Raw genomic sequence first — 18,227 nt, 5'->3', positions numbered from 1 at the left:
CAGGGGACTGTCTGAGTGGAGACTGCACATTCTCCTTGTGTCTACATAGGTTTCCTGCTTGCTCTCAAATCCAACTACACGCTGACCACGTACCTTTCGTTGACGTTCTGACATATCCAAACACCAGCAACTTTCTCAAATAAACGCTTAAGGTCCTTGGCACAGACGTCCCTTGGAAGGGTTTTCACACGGAGTGTCCGAGAGTCGATTCCTAAAAGGAAACACGTGATAAAATCTGTCTGGTTCACTACTCCCATTCTGTGAGGGAAATCCGCCATCCTTACCTGGTCTGGCCTACATGAGACTGCAGAACTACAGAAAGCCACTTCAATTTGCACGAGTCTCTGTTCTCTTTAGCCTGCTCCTGTTCTTTTCTACATTTATCTTCCTCTTCAACACCTCCCCAGCTTTCCTTTCAGCCCACAACTTGCATTTGAATAGCACCTTTAAGGTAGAGGAACTTCCCAATGTGCTTCACATAAGGTGGTGTTTGGCACGTTTACTTACAGTGGTCGGAGTACAGGAGCTGTGGTGTCATGTTATGGCTGTACATTGGGTGAGGGCCACATTTGGAATACTGTGTACAATTCTGGCTGCCCTGCTGTAGGAAGGATGTTATTAACCTGGAAAGGGTGCAAAAAATAAAGACTAACAAGGATGTTACCATGACTGGAGGATTTGAGTTGTAAGGAGAGGCTGTTTAGGCTGGAACTTTTCCCCTGGAGCCCTGGAGGCTGAGGGGTGACTTCAGGGAGGTTTATAAAATCGTGAGGGCTGTAGATAGGGTGAATAGTCAAGGTCTTTCCTCCAGGGTGGAGTCTTCCAAAACTAGAGGGCATAGGTTTAAGGTGAGAGGGGAAAGATTTAAAAGGGAGAGGGTGGCACATGTATGGAATGAGCTGCCAGAGGAAGTGGTATAGGCTGGTACAATTACAACATTTAAAAGGCACCTGGATGGACGTATGAATCAGAATGGCTTAGAGGGATATGAGCCAAATACTGGCAGATGGGACTAGATTAATTTAGGATATTGGGTCAGCATGGACGGGTTGGCCCAAAGGGTCTGCTTCATGCTAAGAACGTGATTTTTTTGAACAAAAAAAAACTGATACTGAGCCACACATTGGGACAGCAGAGACAGTAAATGGTTACAGCATGGAAGGAGGCCATTTGGCCCATCATGCAAAACCTATCTAATATAGTACCATCCTCCCCGAAATCCTGCATATTTCCATTAAGTCCCTTGTTCCAAGTCACCCTCCTGTTCACTAACAGTTTCATTTTCACTGTAATATTATTAGATTACTTACAGTGTGGAAACAGGCCCTTTGGCCCAACAAGTCCACACCGACCCGCCGAAGTGCAACCCACCCATACCCCTACATTTGCCCCTTACCTAATACTACAGGCAATTTAGCATGGCCAATTCACCTGACCTGCACATCTTTGGACTGTGGGAGGAAACTGGAGCACCCGGAGGAAACCCACGCAGACACGGGGAGAATGTGCAAACTCCACACAGACAGTCGCCTGAGGCGGGAATTGAACCCGGGTCTCTGGCGCTGTGAGGCAGCAGTGCTAACCACTGTGCCACCGTGCCGCCCATAAATTATTGGAAGAGATTTGCAACAGTGGAGATATATGCGTCCTCTAGTGGTGCAGGGAATGATCCAACTTGATTGACAACCACCCAGCACCGAAGACATACACTCCCTCCATTTCTGACACTCCATGGCTGCAGTGTGTACTAGGTGCACAGAAGTCTATAAAATCAGGAGGGACGTAAATAAGGTGAATAGCCAAGGATCTTTCCCCAGGGTAGAGGAGTCCAAACCTAGGGGGCTTTGGCTTTAGGTGAGGGGAAAGAATTAAGAAGGGTGGGCCAAAGGGCCTGTTTCCCTGTTCTACGCCTCGATAACCGTCCAAACCTTCTTTGACGCCACTTTCTAAATCAATCATCGAGAAGGATAAAGGTGGCAGATATCAGCCCTGCAAGCTCTCTTCCAAACCACTCACCATTCCGACTTGGAAATCCATCACTGTCGCTGGGTCAACATCCTCAAATTCCTGTCCTTTCCAGCAACAGGAGGGATCCAACGGATATTGGTTTTAAAATATCTGCTGTTTCTTTTGCTCCTCGTTGTCAATTCCCCAGTTACATCCTCCTAGGGTCTCACACTTATTTTAGTTACTCAGACAGGGCAAAAGTTTGCACACCTAACATGCGGTTTTCCACATTCATGGGTACACGTAGGCCAGAGCAGGGAAGGAATGACCCAGACGTCCCTCGCAAAGGACATGAACAAGGAGAGGTGATGGCCTAGTGGCATCATCGTCAGATCAGTTTTCCGAAATGCCATGGTAGATGGTGGAATTTGAATTCAGTAACAATCTGGAATTAAGAATCTGATGATGTCTATGAATCCATTGTCGATTGTTACAAAAACCCATCTGGCTCACTAATGTCCTTTAGGGAAGGAAACTGTTATGCTTACCTAGTCTGGCCCACATGGGATTCCAGACCCACAGCGATGTGGGTATCTATTGACTGTCCTCTGAGTAATTAGGGATGGGCAATAAATGCTGGGCTGAGCCAGCAACACCCACCATCATGAACATTTTTCCATGACAATCTTGCAGTTTTATGATTAGTCCATGATAATCAAGGTTTGGATATCTTGGTGTCATGGTGGGATTTGGACCTTAGACCAGAGCACTAGCTGATGTCTTTGATTCACTACTCCAATAAAATTACCACAATGCAACTGTCCCTTGTGATCAGATATAGTCCCGACAGTCATAGAGATGTACAGCATGGAAACAGACCCTTCGATCCAACTCATCCATGCCAATTAGATATCCTCAATTAATCTAGTCCCATTTTGCTAGCATTTCCATTGCCCATATGCCTCTAAACCCTTGCTAAACACCCCCCCCACCACCTCGACTATTCACCCTCTCCATGCCCATCATGATTTCATCAAAGTCCACCCCTGAACCTCTGATGCTTCAGGGAAAATAGCCTCAGCCCATTCAACCTCTCCCTATCGCTCAGACCTTCCAATCCCAGCAACGTCCTTGCAAATCTTTTCTGCACTCTTTCCTATAGCAGGAAGACCAGAATTGCACACAGTACTCCAAAACTGGCCCAACCCATGTCCTGTACAGCTACAGCATGACTTCCCAACTCCTACACTCAATGCACTGACCAATAAAGGCAAGTGTACCAAATGACTTCTTCACATCCCAAGAAACGAGGCATACTCTCTGGCTGGACAGCCTTCGCGTGTCGGTAAAGGAAGGGACTGGGGTCTCCGTTGTAGGACCCCTGCTACTCAGCTTTGCAACGTGCATCGTTCAGGCTCCGCATGGAGCCTGGACCCTTTGCCAGTGACCAGGAGGCTCATTCCCCTCAGGCCAGGAATCAATGCCTTCAGCAGAGCATCGCGAACTGAAGGCACTGAATAATAATAAAAAAAAAGAGACTGACTCACTGCCGTCCAGCGCTCCCAGTTTCTCCACCTTGCTTAATCTTGCTACTTGTCCGAGAATGTTGCACGTGTCAAGCTGCAGAGCTTCATTCAGATCGCCCTCACGGTTCAGTTCAACACAGGCGGAGCAGCTAGGAGTGAGCCAGCAAGAAGTCAGTCAAATTGATCAAATAAATCTAACTTTTAAACAAGTACACAGATTGCTCAAAACACTGGCAAAGCATTTGGTTTCTTTTCTAAAGGGATTGAAAGACCGAGAAACCACGTTAAAACTTGCTCAGATGAACTATGAAATTCTGGTGTACAGATTCTACAAACCGATGTACAGGCGCAAAATTATTTAATACATTGAGACAGAACTGGATGGTGGTACGGTAGGAATAGGTCCAGTCAAGGATAGTAGTGGGAAGTTGTGCGTGGAGGCTGAAGAGATTGGAGAGATACTGAATGAATACTTTTCGTCAGTATTCACTCAGGAACAGGACATTGTTGCTGATGTGAATATTGAGTCACAATTAATTAGAATGGATGGCTTTGAGGTATGTAGGGGAGAGGTGTTGGAAATTCTGGAAAGGGTGAAAATAGATAAGTCCCCTGGGCCTGATGGCATTTATCCTAGGATTCTCTTGGAAGCAAGGGAGGAGATTCTAGAGCCATTGGCCTTGATTTTTATGTCCTCGTTGTCTACAGGAATAGTGCCAGAAGACTGGAGGATAGCAAATGTGGTTCCCTTGTTCAAGAAGGGGAGTAGGGATAACCCTAGTAACTATAGGCCGGTGAGTCTCACTTCTGTTGTGGGCAAAATCTTAGAGAGAATTGTAAGGGATAGGATTTATGAACATCTGGACAGGAATAATGTGATCAAGGATAGTCAGCATGGTTTTGTGAAGGACAGGTCGTGCCTCACAAACCTTATTGAATTCTTTGAGAAGGTGACTAAGGAGGTGGACGAGGGTTAAGCGGTAGATGTGGTGTATATGGATTTTAGTAAGGCATTTGATAAGGTTCCCCATAGTAGGCTACTGCTAAAAATACGGAGGTTTGCATTAGGAATTGGCTGGCTGGAAGAAGACAGAGGGTAGTAGTTGATGGTAAAGGTTCATCTTGGAGTGCAGTTACTAGCGGTGTTCCGCAAAGATCTGTTTTGGGACCATTGCTGTTTGTCATTTTTATAAATGACCTGGAGGAGGGGCTAGAAGGTTGGGTGAGCAAGTTTGCGGATGATACGAAAGTCGGTGGAGTTGTTGACAGTGAGGAAGGATGTGGCAGGTTACAGTGGGATATAGATAAGCTGCAGAGCTGGGCAGAAAAGGTGGCAAATGGAGTTCAATGTAGCTAAGTGTGAAGTGATTCACTTTGGTAAGAGTAACAAGAAGATGGGGTACTGGGCTAATGGTCGGATACTTGGTAGTGTGGATGAGCAAAGGGATCTTGATGTCCATGAACATAGATCTCTGAAAGTTGCCACCCAGGTAAATAGTGCTGTGAAGAAGGCATATGGCGTACTGACTTTTATTGCTAGAGGAATTGAGTTCCGGAGTCATGAGGTCATGTTGCAGTTGTATAAGACTCTGGTGCGGCCGCATCTGGAGTATTGTGTGCAGTTTTGGTCGCCATACTATAGGAAGGATGAGGAGGCACTGGAACGGGTGCAGAGGAGGTTTACCAGGATGCTGCCTGGTATGGTAGGAAGATCGTATGAGGAAAGGCTGAGGCACTTGGGGCTGTTTTCATTGGAGAAAAGAAGGTTTAGGGGTGACTTGATAGAGGTGTAGATTAGATTACTTACAGATTAGATTACTTAGTGTGGAAACAGGCCCTTCGGCCCAACAAGTCCACACCGACCCGCCGAAGCGCAACCCACCCATACCCCTACATTTACCCCTTACCTAACACTACGGGCAATTTAGCATGGCCAATTCACCTGACCTGCACATCTTTGGATTGTGGGAGGAAACCGGAGCACCCGGAGGAAACCCACGCACACACGGGGAGAACGTGCAAACTCCACACAGTCAGTTGCCTGAGTCGGGAATTGAACCCGGGTCTCAAGCGCTGTGAGGCAGCAGTGCTAACCACTGTGCCACCGTGCCGCCCACCTACAATATGATTAGGGGTTTAGATAGGGTTGACAATGAGAATCTTTTTACACGTATGGAGTCAGCTATTACGAGGGGGCATAGCTTTAAATTAAGGGGTGGTAGGTATAGGACAGATGTGAGGGGTAGATTCTTTACTCAGCAAGTCGTGAGTTCATGGAATGCCCTGCCAGTAACAGTGGTGGACTCTCCCTCTTTATGGGCATTTAAACGGGCATTGGATAGGCATATGGAGGATGGTGGGCTAGTGTAGGTTAGGTCGGCTTGGGTCGGCGCAACATCAAGGGCCAAAGGGCCTGTACTGCGCTGTATTTTTCGATGTTCTATATACCTGTGTGTTATACCTGCCCTGGGAGTGTTTTGGTGGAGACAGTGCAGAGAAACCTTTAATCGGTATCTAACTGTGCGCTATATTTGTCCTGGAAATGTTTGCTAGAAACACAGTGAAGAATGAGCTTTACTCCATATCGAACCCCTTGCTATACCTGCGCTGGGAATGTTTGATGGGGACTGTGTAGAGAGAGCTTTACTCTATCAAACCCTGTGCTGTCCCTGCCTTGGGAGTGTTTGATGGGGGGATCAGTGTACAGAAAGTTTTACTCTGTACCTAACCCTGTGCTGTCACTGTCTTGGGAATGTCTGATGGGGACTGTGTAGAAAGAACTTTACTCTGCACGTAATCCCGTGCTGTCCCTGTCTTGGGAGTGTTTGATGGGCAAAGTTCTAGATGGAGCTTTACTCTCGTACACGATTTATGTAGTCTGGGAGATTTTGCCGCTGACACTACGTGCCTAAAGTTGGGAAAGAAAAGGCATCTCCTTCCCTGGATTTGACATCATGTCCCAGTTGGATAGAAAACTGACTGTCGCGAGAGAAACTCAAGCCCGTACCTGTCAGGATTCAACTGGATCTCTTTGTAGGGGACCGACCTCGCACTTAGAAAATCGCCAATGGCTGCCTTCAGCTTGCAAGGTGAATTCTGGGACCTCAACTTCTGGATGTAGAGACACCAGGAAGCTGCGAGAACAAGGAACGTGATGAGTAGAAGGGCCTCACACGCTGTCGATTCTCCGAAGAAAGTTGGTTTCTTTCCTCACCCAATGGAAGTCTTCATCGTTCTAAACATGGTCACAAACTTGGGGCTTTGCAAACACCAAAGGGATTTTGGTTTGGTGGGGTGGGGGTGGTCTCAAAATATTTGAGTGTCCTCTGGCTTTGGTATTACTGGATGGCACACCAACACATACACCCCCACCCTCACCAATGGACACTGAGCCAGTTGCTTCACCTGGGGAGGGAAGGAGAATGAAGGAGCTCCAAGCAGGGCCAGAACCACAGGGATCAAATCATTGCAAACCGAAGGTAGCACCAGTGACAATGTGCAACCTGTACTCATAACTCCTGATGAAGTAGACACTGGTACTAGGCGTTTCAGGGATGTACAGATTGTAAGGAAAGGCCAGGGTTGGACAACATAAGAGAGAGGTGAAAACACAAGCCCTAGATCCCTGCTAATGGCCTTTAGGAATATAAAACAAGACGATATTTCATCTCAGGTACGTTTTGTTTATACAGTGCGATGAGTTTTGAGAAGACTTGTACAGCGTGGTTTTGCAAACAAAACCAGAGACAACATGAGAAATGATTTTCTGACATTGTGGGTTTTCGTGACCCGAGGAGTGCTCGCTTTCAATTATGCTGCGTTAACTTTCAAAGGCAAAGTGGATAAATGCTTTAAGGGGAAAAACTTATGAAGCAATGGGGAAAGAACAAGGGCGAAGGGAGCTGTTTGAGAACTCTTTCGAAGAGATCACCCAAGGACCAGGGGCTGAATGAGCTCCTTCCATGCTGGAGCATGGAGTCATTTACAGTCGAGGCAGCGGCAATTCAGCCCATTGAGTCCATGCCAGCTCCCTGCGGAGCAATCTGGTCAGTGGCCTCTCTCCTGCTCGATACCTGTAGCCCTGAAAATTTATTCCCCACCGAGTGGCCATCCAATTTCCCTTTGGAATTAGTAATGGTCTCTGCTTCCAGCACCCTCGCGATGTCCCGAGTTCTTACCACATGCTCCATTAAAAAACATCTTCCTCATAGCATTCCTAAATCTCTAGTCTGAAACTTTAAATTTTGTCCCTTCACCCTGATACCATCCATTACAGAGTCACACCACATTGAAACAAACCCTTTGGTCCTGTCAGTCCACGTTGACCATGTTCCCAAACGAAACCAGTCCCAGCTGCCTGCTCCTGGCCCAGATCCCTCCAAACCTTTCCTATTCATTTACTTATCAAAATGTCTTTTAAATGTTATAACTGTACCCGCATCCACCACTTCCTCTGACAGTTCATTCCACACACTGACCACCCTCTGTAAAAACGTTACCCCTCACATCTTCTTTAAAACCTTTTCCTCTCCCTTAAAAACATGGCCGCTGATTTTGAACTCCCCAACCTAGGGGAATGACCCTTGTTATTCACCTTCCCTATGTCCCTCGTGATTTTATAAACCTTCATAAGTCACCCCTTAACCTCTTAAGCTTCCGTGAAATAAAGTCCCGGCCTACTTTTATAACTCAAACCCCTAATGGGAAGAATTGCTCCTTCCAAGGCTGTTATCCTGCCATCACGCAAACCAGCTTACCATCCACTGACTCCATCTATACTTCCCACCACACCAGGAAAGCAACGGTGTGGGTGGCACGGTGGCACAGTGGTTAGCACTGCTGCCTCACAGCACCTGAGACCCGGGTTCAATTCCCGACTCAGGCGACTGACTGTGTGGAGTTTGCACGTTCTCCCAGTGTCTGCGTGGGTTTCCTCCGGGTGCTCCGGTTTCCTCCCACAGTCCAAAGATGTGCGGGTCAGGTGAATTGGCCATGCTAAATTGGGTGAATGTAGGGGTCTGGGTGGGTTGCGCTTCGGCGGGTCGGTGTGGACTTGTTGGGCCGAAGGGCCTGTTTCCACACTGTAAGTAATCTAATCTAATCAACCAACATCAAAGGCCCCTCTCCCATCCTGGATATACGCTCTCCCACCTTCTTAAAGTTTCTATACACATACAAATAGATTCAAGAACAGCTTCTTCCCCGCTGTTTTTAGATATCTGAATGGGCCTCTCACATTTTAAATTTAACGTTGATCTCTGCAGCTTGTGCACCTTCTCTGCATCTATAACCTTGTGCTCCTTGCTCTGTTCTATCACGCCTATGCCCTTTGTATCTATCTGTACCGCACGCAAAACAAACCTTTTCACTGTACTGTGTTACATGTGACAATAAAAAAAAATCAAACCAAATATAACCTTGCAATCTCCTCAGCTCCGAGGTGAGCAGCCCACGGTACAACAATGTGTTTCTGTGTATGGCAGCCAAATGAGGGAGACTAAAAAACACAAAACGCAATTAACAGAAATTACTGGAGAGATTCAGCAGGTCTGGCAGCATCTGTGGAGACAATGTTCTGAGGAAGGGACTCAAATCATTGACTCTGCTTTCTCTTCACAGATCTGCTGAGCTGCTCCTGCAGTTTCTGTCTTTGTTTCAGATCTTCAGCCCCCACAGTTCCTGGTTTTATGTTAACTTTGACTGTGTCCCATTTTAACGTACTTTTCTCTTGCGTCTTTTTACGCTTCTTCGTCTTTACACGGGTGGCGTGCTCCTTCACTGCTGTTTTCTCGCTTGAAGTCACTTGGAGGAAGGAAATAAGAACGCAGTAACAGTTGGCGTTATCAGACAACCTGACTGAGCATGGTAGGCCTGGCAGAGAAATGCAGTGGGGACAGGCTAGGAGCCCTGCATTTGACAGTCTCCTTGTTAATGGGACAGATCATGGCATCAAAGAGACAAAACTGAGCACTACTTCCGATTTTGTTGTTAGAAATTGTTTAATCTACTTACGTTTCTTCTTACTTTCGTTCTTTTTCTTTTGCAGCACAGAGGCAACCTTCTCCTTCACCCGCTCTGCTCCCTTGTCGCTTAAGAAAACTGAAGGAGACCAAAGAAATGTTTATTGGCAATAGATTGGCGAGCCTTTCTTTGTAAATGTACCAGGGAATCGCTCGTGGTGTTTCAGAGGAGGCTGCGACACAGTAGTGATACATCAAGGTGGTGGGAGGGCTTGAAGGGGCTGGTGATGCCATGTATCCGCTGCCCTTGTCCTTCTAGATGGAAGTGGTGGTGGGTTTGGCAGGTGGTGCCTGAGGATCTTTGGTGAACTCCTGCAGTGCATCTTGTAGATGGTACACGCTGCTGCTACTGAGCGTCAGTGGTGGAGGGAGTGGATGCCTGTGGACGTGGCACCAAATTAGTGGGGCTGCTTTGGCGTGGACGGTGTTGGAGCTGCATCCATCCTGGCAAGCGGGGAGTATTCCATCAGAGTCCTGCCTTGCGCCTGGTGGACAGGCGGTGTGTTAGGTGGTGAGTTACCTTCCACAGTATTCCCAGCCTCTGACCTGCTCCTGTAACTGCTGTGTTTATGTGGAGCGTCGAGTTGAGCTTCTGAACAATGATAACCCCTAAGACGTTGATAGTGGTGGGGTGGGGGAATTCAGTGATGATAACACAACTGAATATCAAGGGGTAGTGATTAGATTGGTAAAAATAAATGACTGCAGATGCTGGAAACCAGTTTCTGGATTAGTGGTGCTGGAAGAGCACCACCCATTAGTGGGCGGCACAGTGGCACAGTGGTTAGCAGTGCTGCCTCACAGCGCCAGAGACCGGGGTTCAATTCCCGCCTCAGGCCTGAGTTTGCACGTTCTCCCAGCTCTGGTTTCCTCCCACAATCCAAAAATGTGCGGGTCAGGTGAATTGGCCATACTAAATTGCCCATAGTGTTAGGTAAGGGGTAAATGTAGGGGTATGAGTGGGTTACGCTTCGGCGGGTCGGTGTGGACTTGTTGGGCCGAAGGGCCTGTTTCCACACTGTAAGTAATCTACTCTAATCTAAGCACAGCAGTTCAGGCAGCATCCAAGGACCAGCGAAATTGACGTTTCGGTCAAAAGCCCTTCTGATGAAACGCCAGATTTCGCTGCTCCTTGGATGCTGCCTGAACTGCTGTGCTCTTCCAGCATCACTAATCCAGAGTAGTGATTAGATTGCCTCTTATTGGTGATGGTCGTTGCCTGACATTTCTGTGACACTTGTCAGCCCAAATTTGGATGTCATCTTGTTAAATGTGTTTTTTTTAAAATATATATCTCATTTTCAGATATCCTTTTGAACTTGAACGTGGAGAGCTTCAGTGTCCGAGAAGCCTCAAATGGACCTGACATGGTGTAACCATTAGGCCGAAGTGGGTACTGCTGATGCTGAAGATCAGAGTCAAGATTAGAGTGGTGCTGGAAAAGCACAGCAGGTCAGGCAGCATCCGAGGAGCAGGAAAAATCGATGCTTCCAGCAAAAGCTCTTAATCAGAAACGTAATCATTCATAGTTGTAACATCCCCACTTCTGTACCTCAACTCGGTCTACCCACTCTTTCTCAATATCCAAACCCTTTCATTCCCCTCCTTTTTCTTAAATCTTGTTTGGGGAATACTGTTAACATGAAAAGACAGCTTTTCTCCACCCCCCCCCCCGCCAAAGTTCTCTACGGTAACACAGGGACATGTAGGTCAGACTGCGCTGCACTGGGAAATGTTGCCATGAATGAGCTGGGTTTCCAAAAATAACTTGACAAATTGACATTAGTTTGCTGCAGTCAGGTTCAAACTCAGGATCACTGCGTTGTTAATCCAAACAGTTTGAGCAGGTTTGAGACACTGAACCCTGTTTCTGTTTCCATTTCCATGGATACTGCCGGGCCTGTCTGGTTTCTCCAGCAGTTTCTGTTTTTGTTTGGTACACGTTTTCTTTCATCTGCAAAGTTTGAAATTATCACCTGACTTTAATATCTGGATGTTTTTCAGTCATTTTGGCTTTGTTTTGTTTATTTCTGCTGGTTTTTTTTAAGATTCCAGTTTTGTAGTCAAGTGTGTAACCAATTGGGCGTCAGAGAATGGCGATTTTGTACACTTTTCATTGTACTCCTGTATTCCTATACTCAAGTACATGCGAGAATACAATCTAATCCAAAATTGACCAGAATGCTGCAACTTCTGTTTATGTGTGTGTGTGTGTGTGTGTGTGTGTGTGTGTGTGTATTGTGTGAGAATGTGTGTGTGTGTGTGTGTGTGTGTGTGTGTGTGTGTGTATTGTGTGAGAATGTGTGTGTGTGTGTATTGTGTGAGAATGTGTGTGTGTGTGTATTGTGTGAGAATGTAAGTGATTGTTTGTGTGTGTGTGTGTGTGTGTGTGTGTGTGTGTGTGTGTGTGTGTATGTATTGTGTGTGTGTGTGTGTGTGCGCGCGCGCTATGAGTGTGTGTGAGTGAAGTGCGCCAACAACTGATTACCAGCAATATCACAAGCACTTCATAGTATCCCTACAGAGTGGAAGCAGGCCATTCGGACCATTAAGTTCACACTGACCCTCTAAAGAGCATTCCATCCATACCTAGTCCCCAACCCTATCCCTAGAACTCTGCCTTTTCCACGGCCAATACACCCAACCTGCACATTTATGGACTGTGGAAGGAAACCAGAGCACCCGGAAGTAACCCAGGGAGACACAGGGAGAATGTGCTGACTCCACACAGACAGTTGCCCGAGGGTGGAATCGAAGCCAGGTCCCCGGTGCTGTGAGGCAGCAGTGCTAACCACTGCTCCTGTTCAAACCAGCAATGGAAGTCATTGAAAAGGTTGAAGTAGACACAACTTCAAATCTTGAAAAGAACTTCCTTACCTTTCTTCTCAGCATTTTTCCTTTTCTTTTTCTTCTTCTTCTGAGGCAGAGAAGCAGCTTTCCCGTCGGTTCTTTCACTAAAAGCAGCTTTTTGGGAAGAAAGGAAGGGTTTGATGACAGTGGTGTTACTGAGCAATGTAAGAGGCCACATTCTGACAATTGGGATCCTGTTGAATTGCTCTCCTGTAATTCTCCCTTTTCCTCTATCAGACCCGGCAAGTTGATCATCAAAAACGCAAGCCTTTACGAAGGGAATAGAGTACAAAACCTAGTGGCCAAACCTCAGAGAGTACTGTGTCTCAGTTGTAAGCCCAGTACTTCGAAAAGGAGGTCAAAGGGGAAAAGGAGATAGTGACATCGATTTGGTATTTGCTCCTGATGACCAGGGGAGCCAAAAACCAGGAGTAGAATTCTCTGTCACAGGACACAGCTGCATTGAAAGCTTTGAAAGAGTTAGATAGGGTTGTTAGGGGGATATGGGGTAAAAGCGAGAACAGGGAACTGAGCTGGATGAACAACCAATATCATTATGAATGGCTTGAAGGGCCAAATGGCCCTACTCCTGCTCTTATTTGCAAGAAGCTTGGTTTTTATTTTCTCCCTATGCAGCAGGTGGTAACCAGCTGGGACTAATATCGAGGTGTAGGCAGAGATGATGAATGATTTCAAAAGGAATATGGATGGGCACTTGAAGATGAAGAACTTACAGGTGTGTGGGGATAGCATGGATGGAGTAGGACTGACAAGACCACTCCAAGCTGCCACCATCCTGACTACATCAGCTCTTCCCTTACTGTTGCTGGGTCAAATAGGGATGGCCTAGTGGCATTATCACAAGATTATAGATCCAGAAACTCAGCGAATGCTCTGGGTTCGAATCCCACTTCAACAGATGGTAGAATTTGAATTCAATAGGAAAAGAATCTACTGATGATCGCGAGGCCGTTGACGCTGTTGGAAAAACCCATCTGGTTCACTGATGCCCTTCAGGGAAGGAAGCTGCCATTTGTGACTCTGGGACGACAGCAAGAGACTCTCAATTGCCCTCTGAAGTGGCCTAGCAAGCCATTCAGTTGTACTAATCGCTCCAAAGGGTCTTCAAGGACATCAAGGGATGGGTATTAAATGCTGGCCAGCAAATAAATAAAATAAACTCCTAGAACTGCCTCCCTGATAACACGGTGAGAGTGTATCTATACCCCACGGACTTCAGCAGTTGAAGTAATCTCAAATGGTGAGCAATAAACGCTGGCCTGGCTAACGATGCACTTCCTATTTATCTTTTTTGGTGATTCATTCACAGCATATGGATATCGTGTGTTTTGCCAATCTCATAATCAGCCTTAAAATTCTTCTGGAGTATTGCCATATTGAACGGCTGAAGTCTGTGTGATGTGGTGTGGGGATAGCCACAATGCTGTGGGAGAGAACTCCAGGCTATTGACCCAGCGACACAGTGAGGGCGCAGCCGACGTAGTTCCAAGTCAGGGTGGTGGGTGAATAAATATATGGTTGAACAAACTGATAGGCAATAAAGTGAGTGAGCAGGATACAACTATTCACTTACGTTTTTCTGTACTTTGCTTCTTTTCCTTCTCAAACAACTTGTCCTGCAGCTCGTCGCCTTTGCGTCCCTCACTTGAAGCTACTTTTTGAAAACAAAGCAGTGAGTTTTCTGACAAGAGCTGTGCTCGGTAAGGTGCACTCCAGCCCCACAATCCTACTGCCCCTTCCCCGCCTTGCCACCCCAACTTTTGTCACCAGTCCTGGCTTCTTCCTGTCCCACTCTGCACCTGGTAAGGATCTCCTGAAATAAAAAGTGTTTCCCACCTGGCCTCTTCAGTTCATGCCCCTGTCAAATCCATCAAGGGTTCAGCCTGTAACTTCCATAGAAGCCCGACAGTGTGGGAGCAGGCCATTTGGCCCATTGAGTCACCACTGACCACCCACGCTCAACCCCCTATCCTATCCCTACAACCCTGCATTTACCATGGGTAATCCACCTGGCCTGCACATCCCTGGACACTTTAGGACACATTAGCATGGCCAATCCAACCTAACCTGCACTTCTTTGGACTGTGGGAGAAAACTGGAGCACTCATGGGGAGAATGTGCAAACTCCACATAGACAGCCACCTGAGGGTGGAATCGAACCCGGGTCTCTGGCGCTGTGAGGCAGCAGTGCTAACCACTGAGCCACTGTGCCACCCAGTTTCCTCACCCATGTGGCTCCCCATGCATACTTGATGGGCTCAATGGCCTCCTTTGGTGTTGTACTCCCCTGGTCAAAGCTACATGTGTACAATATGAGCTACCCTACTATTAAGGCAGCTTTAAGTGGATGTGGAAAACAGCCAGAAATGATGTGAGGCAAAACATTGTAACAAAGACTTTGGAGAGGAGATTCAGCAGAGTGTCTCCAGGAATGAGTGATTACACATAAATGGGACTAGATTAATTTAGCGTATCTGATCTGCATCTGACAAGTTGGACCAAAGGGTCTGTTTCCAGGCTGTATATCTCTATGACTTGCCAGGGGCAATGAATTGACTGACTGAGTCTGATGAAGGGCTCTGGCCCGAAACGTCGAATTTCCTGTTCCTTGGATGCTGCCTAACCTGCTGTGCTTTAACCAGCAACACATTTTCAGCTCTGATCTCCAGCATCTGCAGACCTCACTTTTTACTGACTGAGTCTGCAGACATGCTTGGCGAGGTGGCCAGTGCTGTGCCTGAACAGGCTCAGCCAGAGACAGCCTCAAATCGCAAGTAGTTTTATCCACTTACACTTGCCGCGTCTCCGTTTCTTCAGCTGCCGAAGCGAGGTTTCTGTGTCGCCTTCTCCATGTTTCTCAGTTGAAGCAGCTTCCCAGGAAGAAACAAAACAAGTTCAAAGATAGTGCCAATGCCATTTTTCTGCCTTTTCGGATTAGATTCCCTACAGTGTGGAAACAGGCCCTTCGGCCCATCAGCTCCACACCAACCCTACGAAGAGTAAGCCACCCAGACCCGTTTCCCTCTGACTATGGACAATTTAGCATTGGCCAATTCACCCCGACCTGCACATCTTTTGGATTGTGGGAGGAAACCGGAGCACCCGGAGGAAACCCATGCAGACATAGGGAGAATGTGCAAACTCTACACAGACAATCGCCTGAGGCTGGAATCGAACCTGGGTTCTGGCGCTGTGAGGCAGCAGTGCTAACCAATGAGCCACTGAGCCACCCTTTTTTCTGTAATCCAGCACAGTCTTTCTATTCAAATAGCCATATGGACAAGTCATAATGCTCATCTGAAGAGCTCCGTTCCCACGTTAGAGACCTGAGCACAAAGATTCAGGCTGACAGCTCTGGTGGCAGTGTTAACGGAGCGCTGCGGTTTTGAAAACGCTGGCTGTCGGCTAAAATGGAGGCTCGGCTTTGGGTAGACATAAAAGATCCTTCAGTTGCTACTTCGAAGAGGACTGAGGGGTGTTCTACAGGACAATGCTTTTTATTCATTTGCGGGATTGTGGGTGTCACTGGCTGGGCCCAGCACTTATTCCGCCCCTAGTTGCCCTCGAGAAGGTGGGGGAGCGAGCTGCCTTCATGAACCGCTGCAGTCCCACAATGCCATTAGGAAGGAAACTCCAGCATTTTGACCCAGCGACAGCAACATACGCACTGATATATTTCCAAGGCAGGAAGGAGATTTGCTTGGAGTGGAACTTGCAGGGGCTGGTGTTTCCACATATCTGCTAGCTTCCCTAGCTTCCCAGAGAATCCTCTGATAAATCCCATCTGGCACAGGGGACTTGTCTACTTTCAATCCTAGAATTGACAACACCTGTTCGTAACTAACCTCGACCCTTTCTAGTCTAATATCTCGTATCTCAATCGTCTCCTCCACAATATTCTCCTTTTCCTGAATGAAAACCAATGAGAAATGTTCATTTAGCACCTCTCCGATCTCCACAGGGTCCACACACAACTTCCCATTTCTGTCTTTGATTGGCCCTATTCCTACCCTAGTCATCCTTTTATTCCTCACATACCTATAGAAAGCTTTAGGGTTCTACATTATTCTACCTGCTAAAGACTGCTCGTGTCCTCTCTTTGCTCTTCTTAACTCTCTCTTTAAATCCTTCCTAGCTGATCTGTAACTCTCCATCGCCTCACCTGAACCATCCTGTCACATCAACACATAAACCCCCTTCTTCCACTTCACAAGAGATGCAATTTCTGTAAACCACGGTTCCCTTGCCTTATCACTTCCTGCCTGACAGGGACATTCCTATCAAGGACACGCAATATCTGTTCCTTAAACCAGCTCCACGTTTCCATTGTCCGCATCCTCTGCATTTCGCTACCCCATTCTATGCATCGTAATTCTTGCCTAATCGCATTATAATTGCCCTTGCTCCATCGATAATTCTTAACCTGTAGCATGTACCTATCCCTTTCCAACTAAATGTAACTGAATTATGGTCACTCTCTCCAAAGCGCTCACCTACAACTAAATCAAACACCTGAATATTTACAAATTGAAACGTACATTCGCAAATAATAACAGCACTAGAGAAATGTCCCATTGCAGCAATGAGGCCATTCAGCCCATCACGTTGGCACTGACATGCTAATTGAAGATCTGAACTGGGCCAGTGCCCCTGTATCTCAGCCCATTGTTCCTTTTCAGATCACCATCTCACTCCCATTTAGTGCCTCAATGGACCTTGCTCACACCACACTTGCAGCCGGTATATTCCAGATCCCATCCCTCACCACATATCATTCTCACTTGTTTCACTAACTCCTTCAAAGGTGTGTCCCCTTGTTGATCCTTTTTGAGTGGAAACGTTTTCTCCCTGTTTACACCATCCGGTTGTGACAACAGTCCTCGAAGTCCTCACACGGAATCATTCTCATAAATCTCCTCTCTCGCCCCTCCAATTCCAGCACATCCTTCCTGAAGTCCCAGTTCCCAGAATTGGGCACGATCCTCCAACTGAGGCCAAACTGGTGTCGTATGAAAAGCCTCCTTGTTCTTTGACCCTACCAGTGCAGCTGGGACAGGATAGGAGGGATGGGAAATTGGCTCGAGAGACTTATTTGCTGGTTGGAGTCTTCAATTACACCAGGACAGCTGACAGCTTAACAGTGAATGGGAAATGCGGTAGGAAATGTACAGAGAATTGTGGAGATATACAGCACACAAACAGAATCTCCGGTCCAACTCGCCCATGTCAACCAGATATCCCAACCCAATCTAGTCCCATTTGCCAGCACCCAGCCCATATCCTTCTAAAACCATTCCTACTCATATCTATCCAGATGCCTTTTAAATGCTGTAAAGCTCATTCCATACATGCACCACCTTCTGTGTGAAAACATTGCACAGTGGTTAGCACTGCTGCCTCACAGCGCCAGAGACCCGGGCTCAATTCCCGACTCAGGTGACTGACTGTGTGGAGTTTGCACGTTCTCCCTGTGTCTGCGTGGGTTTCCTCCGGGTGCACCGGTTTCCTCCCACAGTCCAAAGATGTGCGGGTCAGGTGAATTGGCCATGCTAAATTGCCCGTAGTGTTAGGTAAAGGGGTAAATGTAGGGGTATGGATGGGTTGCGCTTCGGCGGGTCGGTGTGGACTTGTTGGGCCGAAGGGCCCGTTTCCACATTGTAAGTAATCTAATCTAATCAAATTGCCCCTTAGTCCCTTTTAAATTTTCTCCCTTTCACTCTAAAGCTATGCCCTCTACTTCTGTACTCCCCCATCCCAGGGAAAAGATCTTGTCTATTTATCCTATCCATGTCCCTCATAATTTTATAAACCTCTGTAAGGTCACCCCTCAGCCTCCGACGCTCCAGGGAAAACAGCCCCAGCC

At 47.1% G+C, this 18,227-nt stretch overlaps 1 protein-coding gene across 8 annotated transcripts in view; it reads right to left on the bottom strand.

The window, feature by feature from the left end:
* Window positions 1-18,227, bottom strand: part of LOC132835269 (uncharacterized) — a 96,019-nt gene that overhangs the window by 18,165 nt on the left and 59,627 nt on the right. For 4 of the 8 annotated variants that reach the window (XM_060854673.1, XM_060854676.1, XM_060854675.1 and 1 more), the window contains 8 exons: window positions 15,157-15,234; window positions 13,938-14,018; window positions 12,371-12,457; window positions 9,486-9,572; window positions 9,195-9,275; window positions 6,481-6,607; window positions 3,495-3,622; window positions 94-211 (listed from right to left, as the gene is read on the bottom strand). In XM_060854673.1, coding sequence (XP_060710656.1) covers window positions 94-211; window positions 3,495-3,622; window positions 6,481-6,607; window positions 9,195-9,275; window positions 9,486-9,572; window positions 12,371-12,457; window positions 13,938-14,018; window positions 15,157-15,234 — 787 coding nt within the window. The remainder of the gene's footprint in view (window positions 1-93; window positions 212-3,494; window positions 3,623-6,480; window positions 6,608-9,194; window positions 9,276-9,485; window positions 9,573-12,370; window positions 12,458-13,937; window positions 14,019-15,156; window positions 15,235-18,227) is intronic. The other 4 variants (XM_060854674.1, XM_060854677.1, XM_060854678.1 and 1 more) reach the window with 4 other exon arrangements.

This window comes from Hemiscyllium ocellatum, chromosome 44 (assembly GCF_020745735.1).
Source record: "Hemiscyllium ocellatum isolate sHemOce1 chromosome 44, sHemOce1.pat.X.cur, whole genome shotgun sequence".
Lineage (NCBI taxonomy): Eukaryota > Metazoa > Chordata > Chondrichthyes > Orectolobiformes > Hemiscylliidae > Hemiscyllium > Hemiscyllium ocellatum.
The sequence above is the reverse complement of the archived record's forward strand: the minus strand, read 5'-3'. Positions and strand labels throughout refer to the sequence as shown.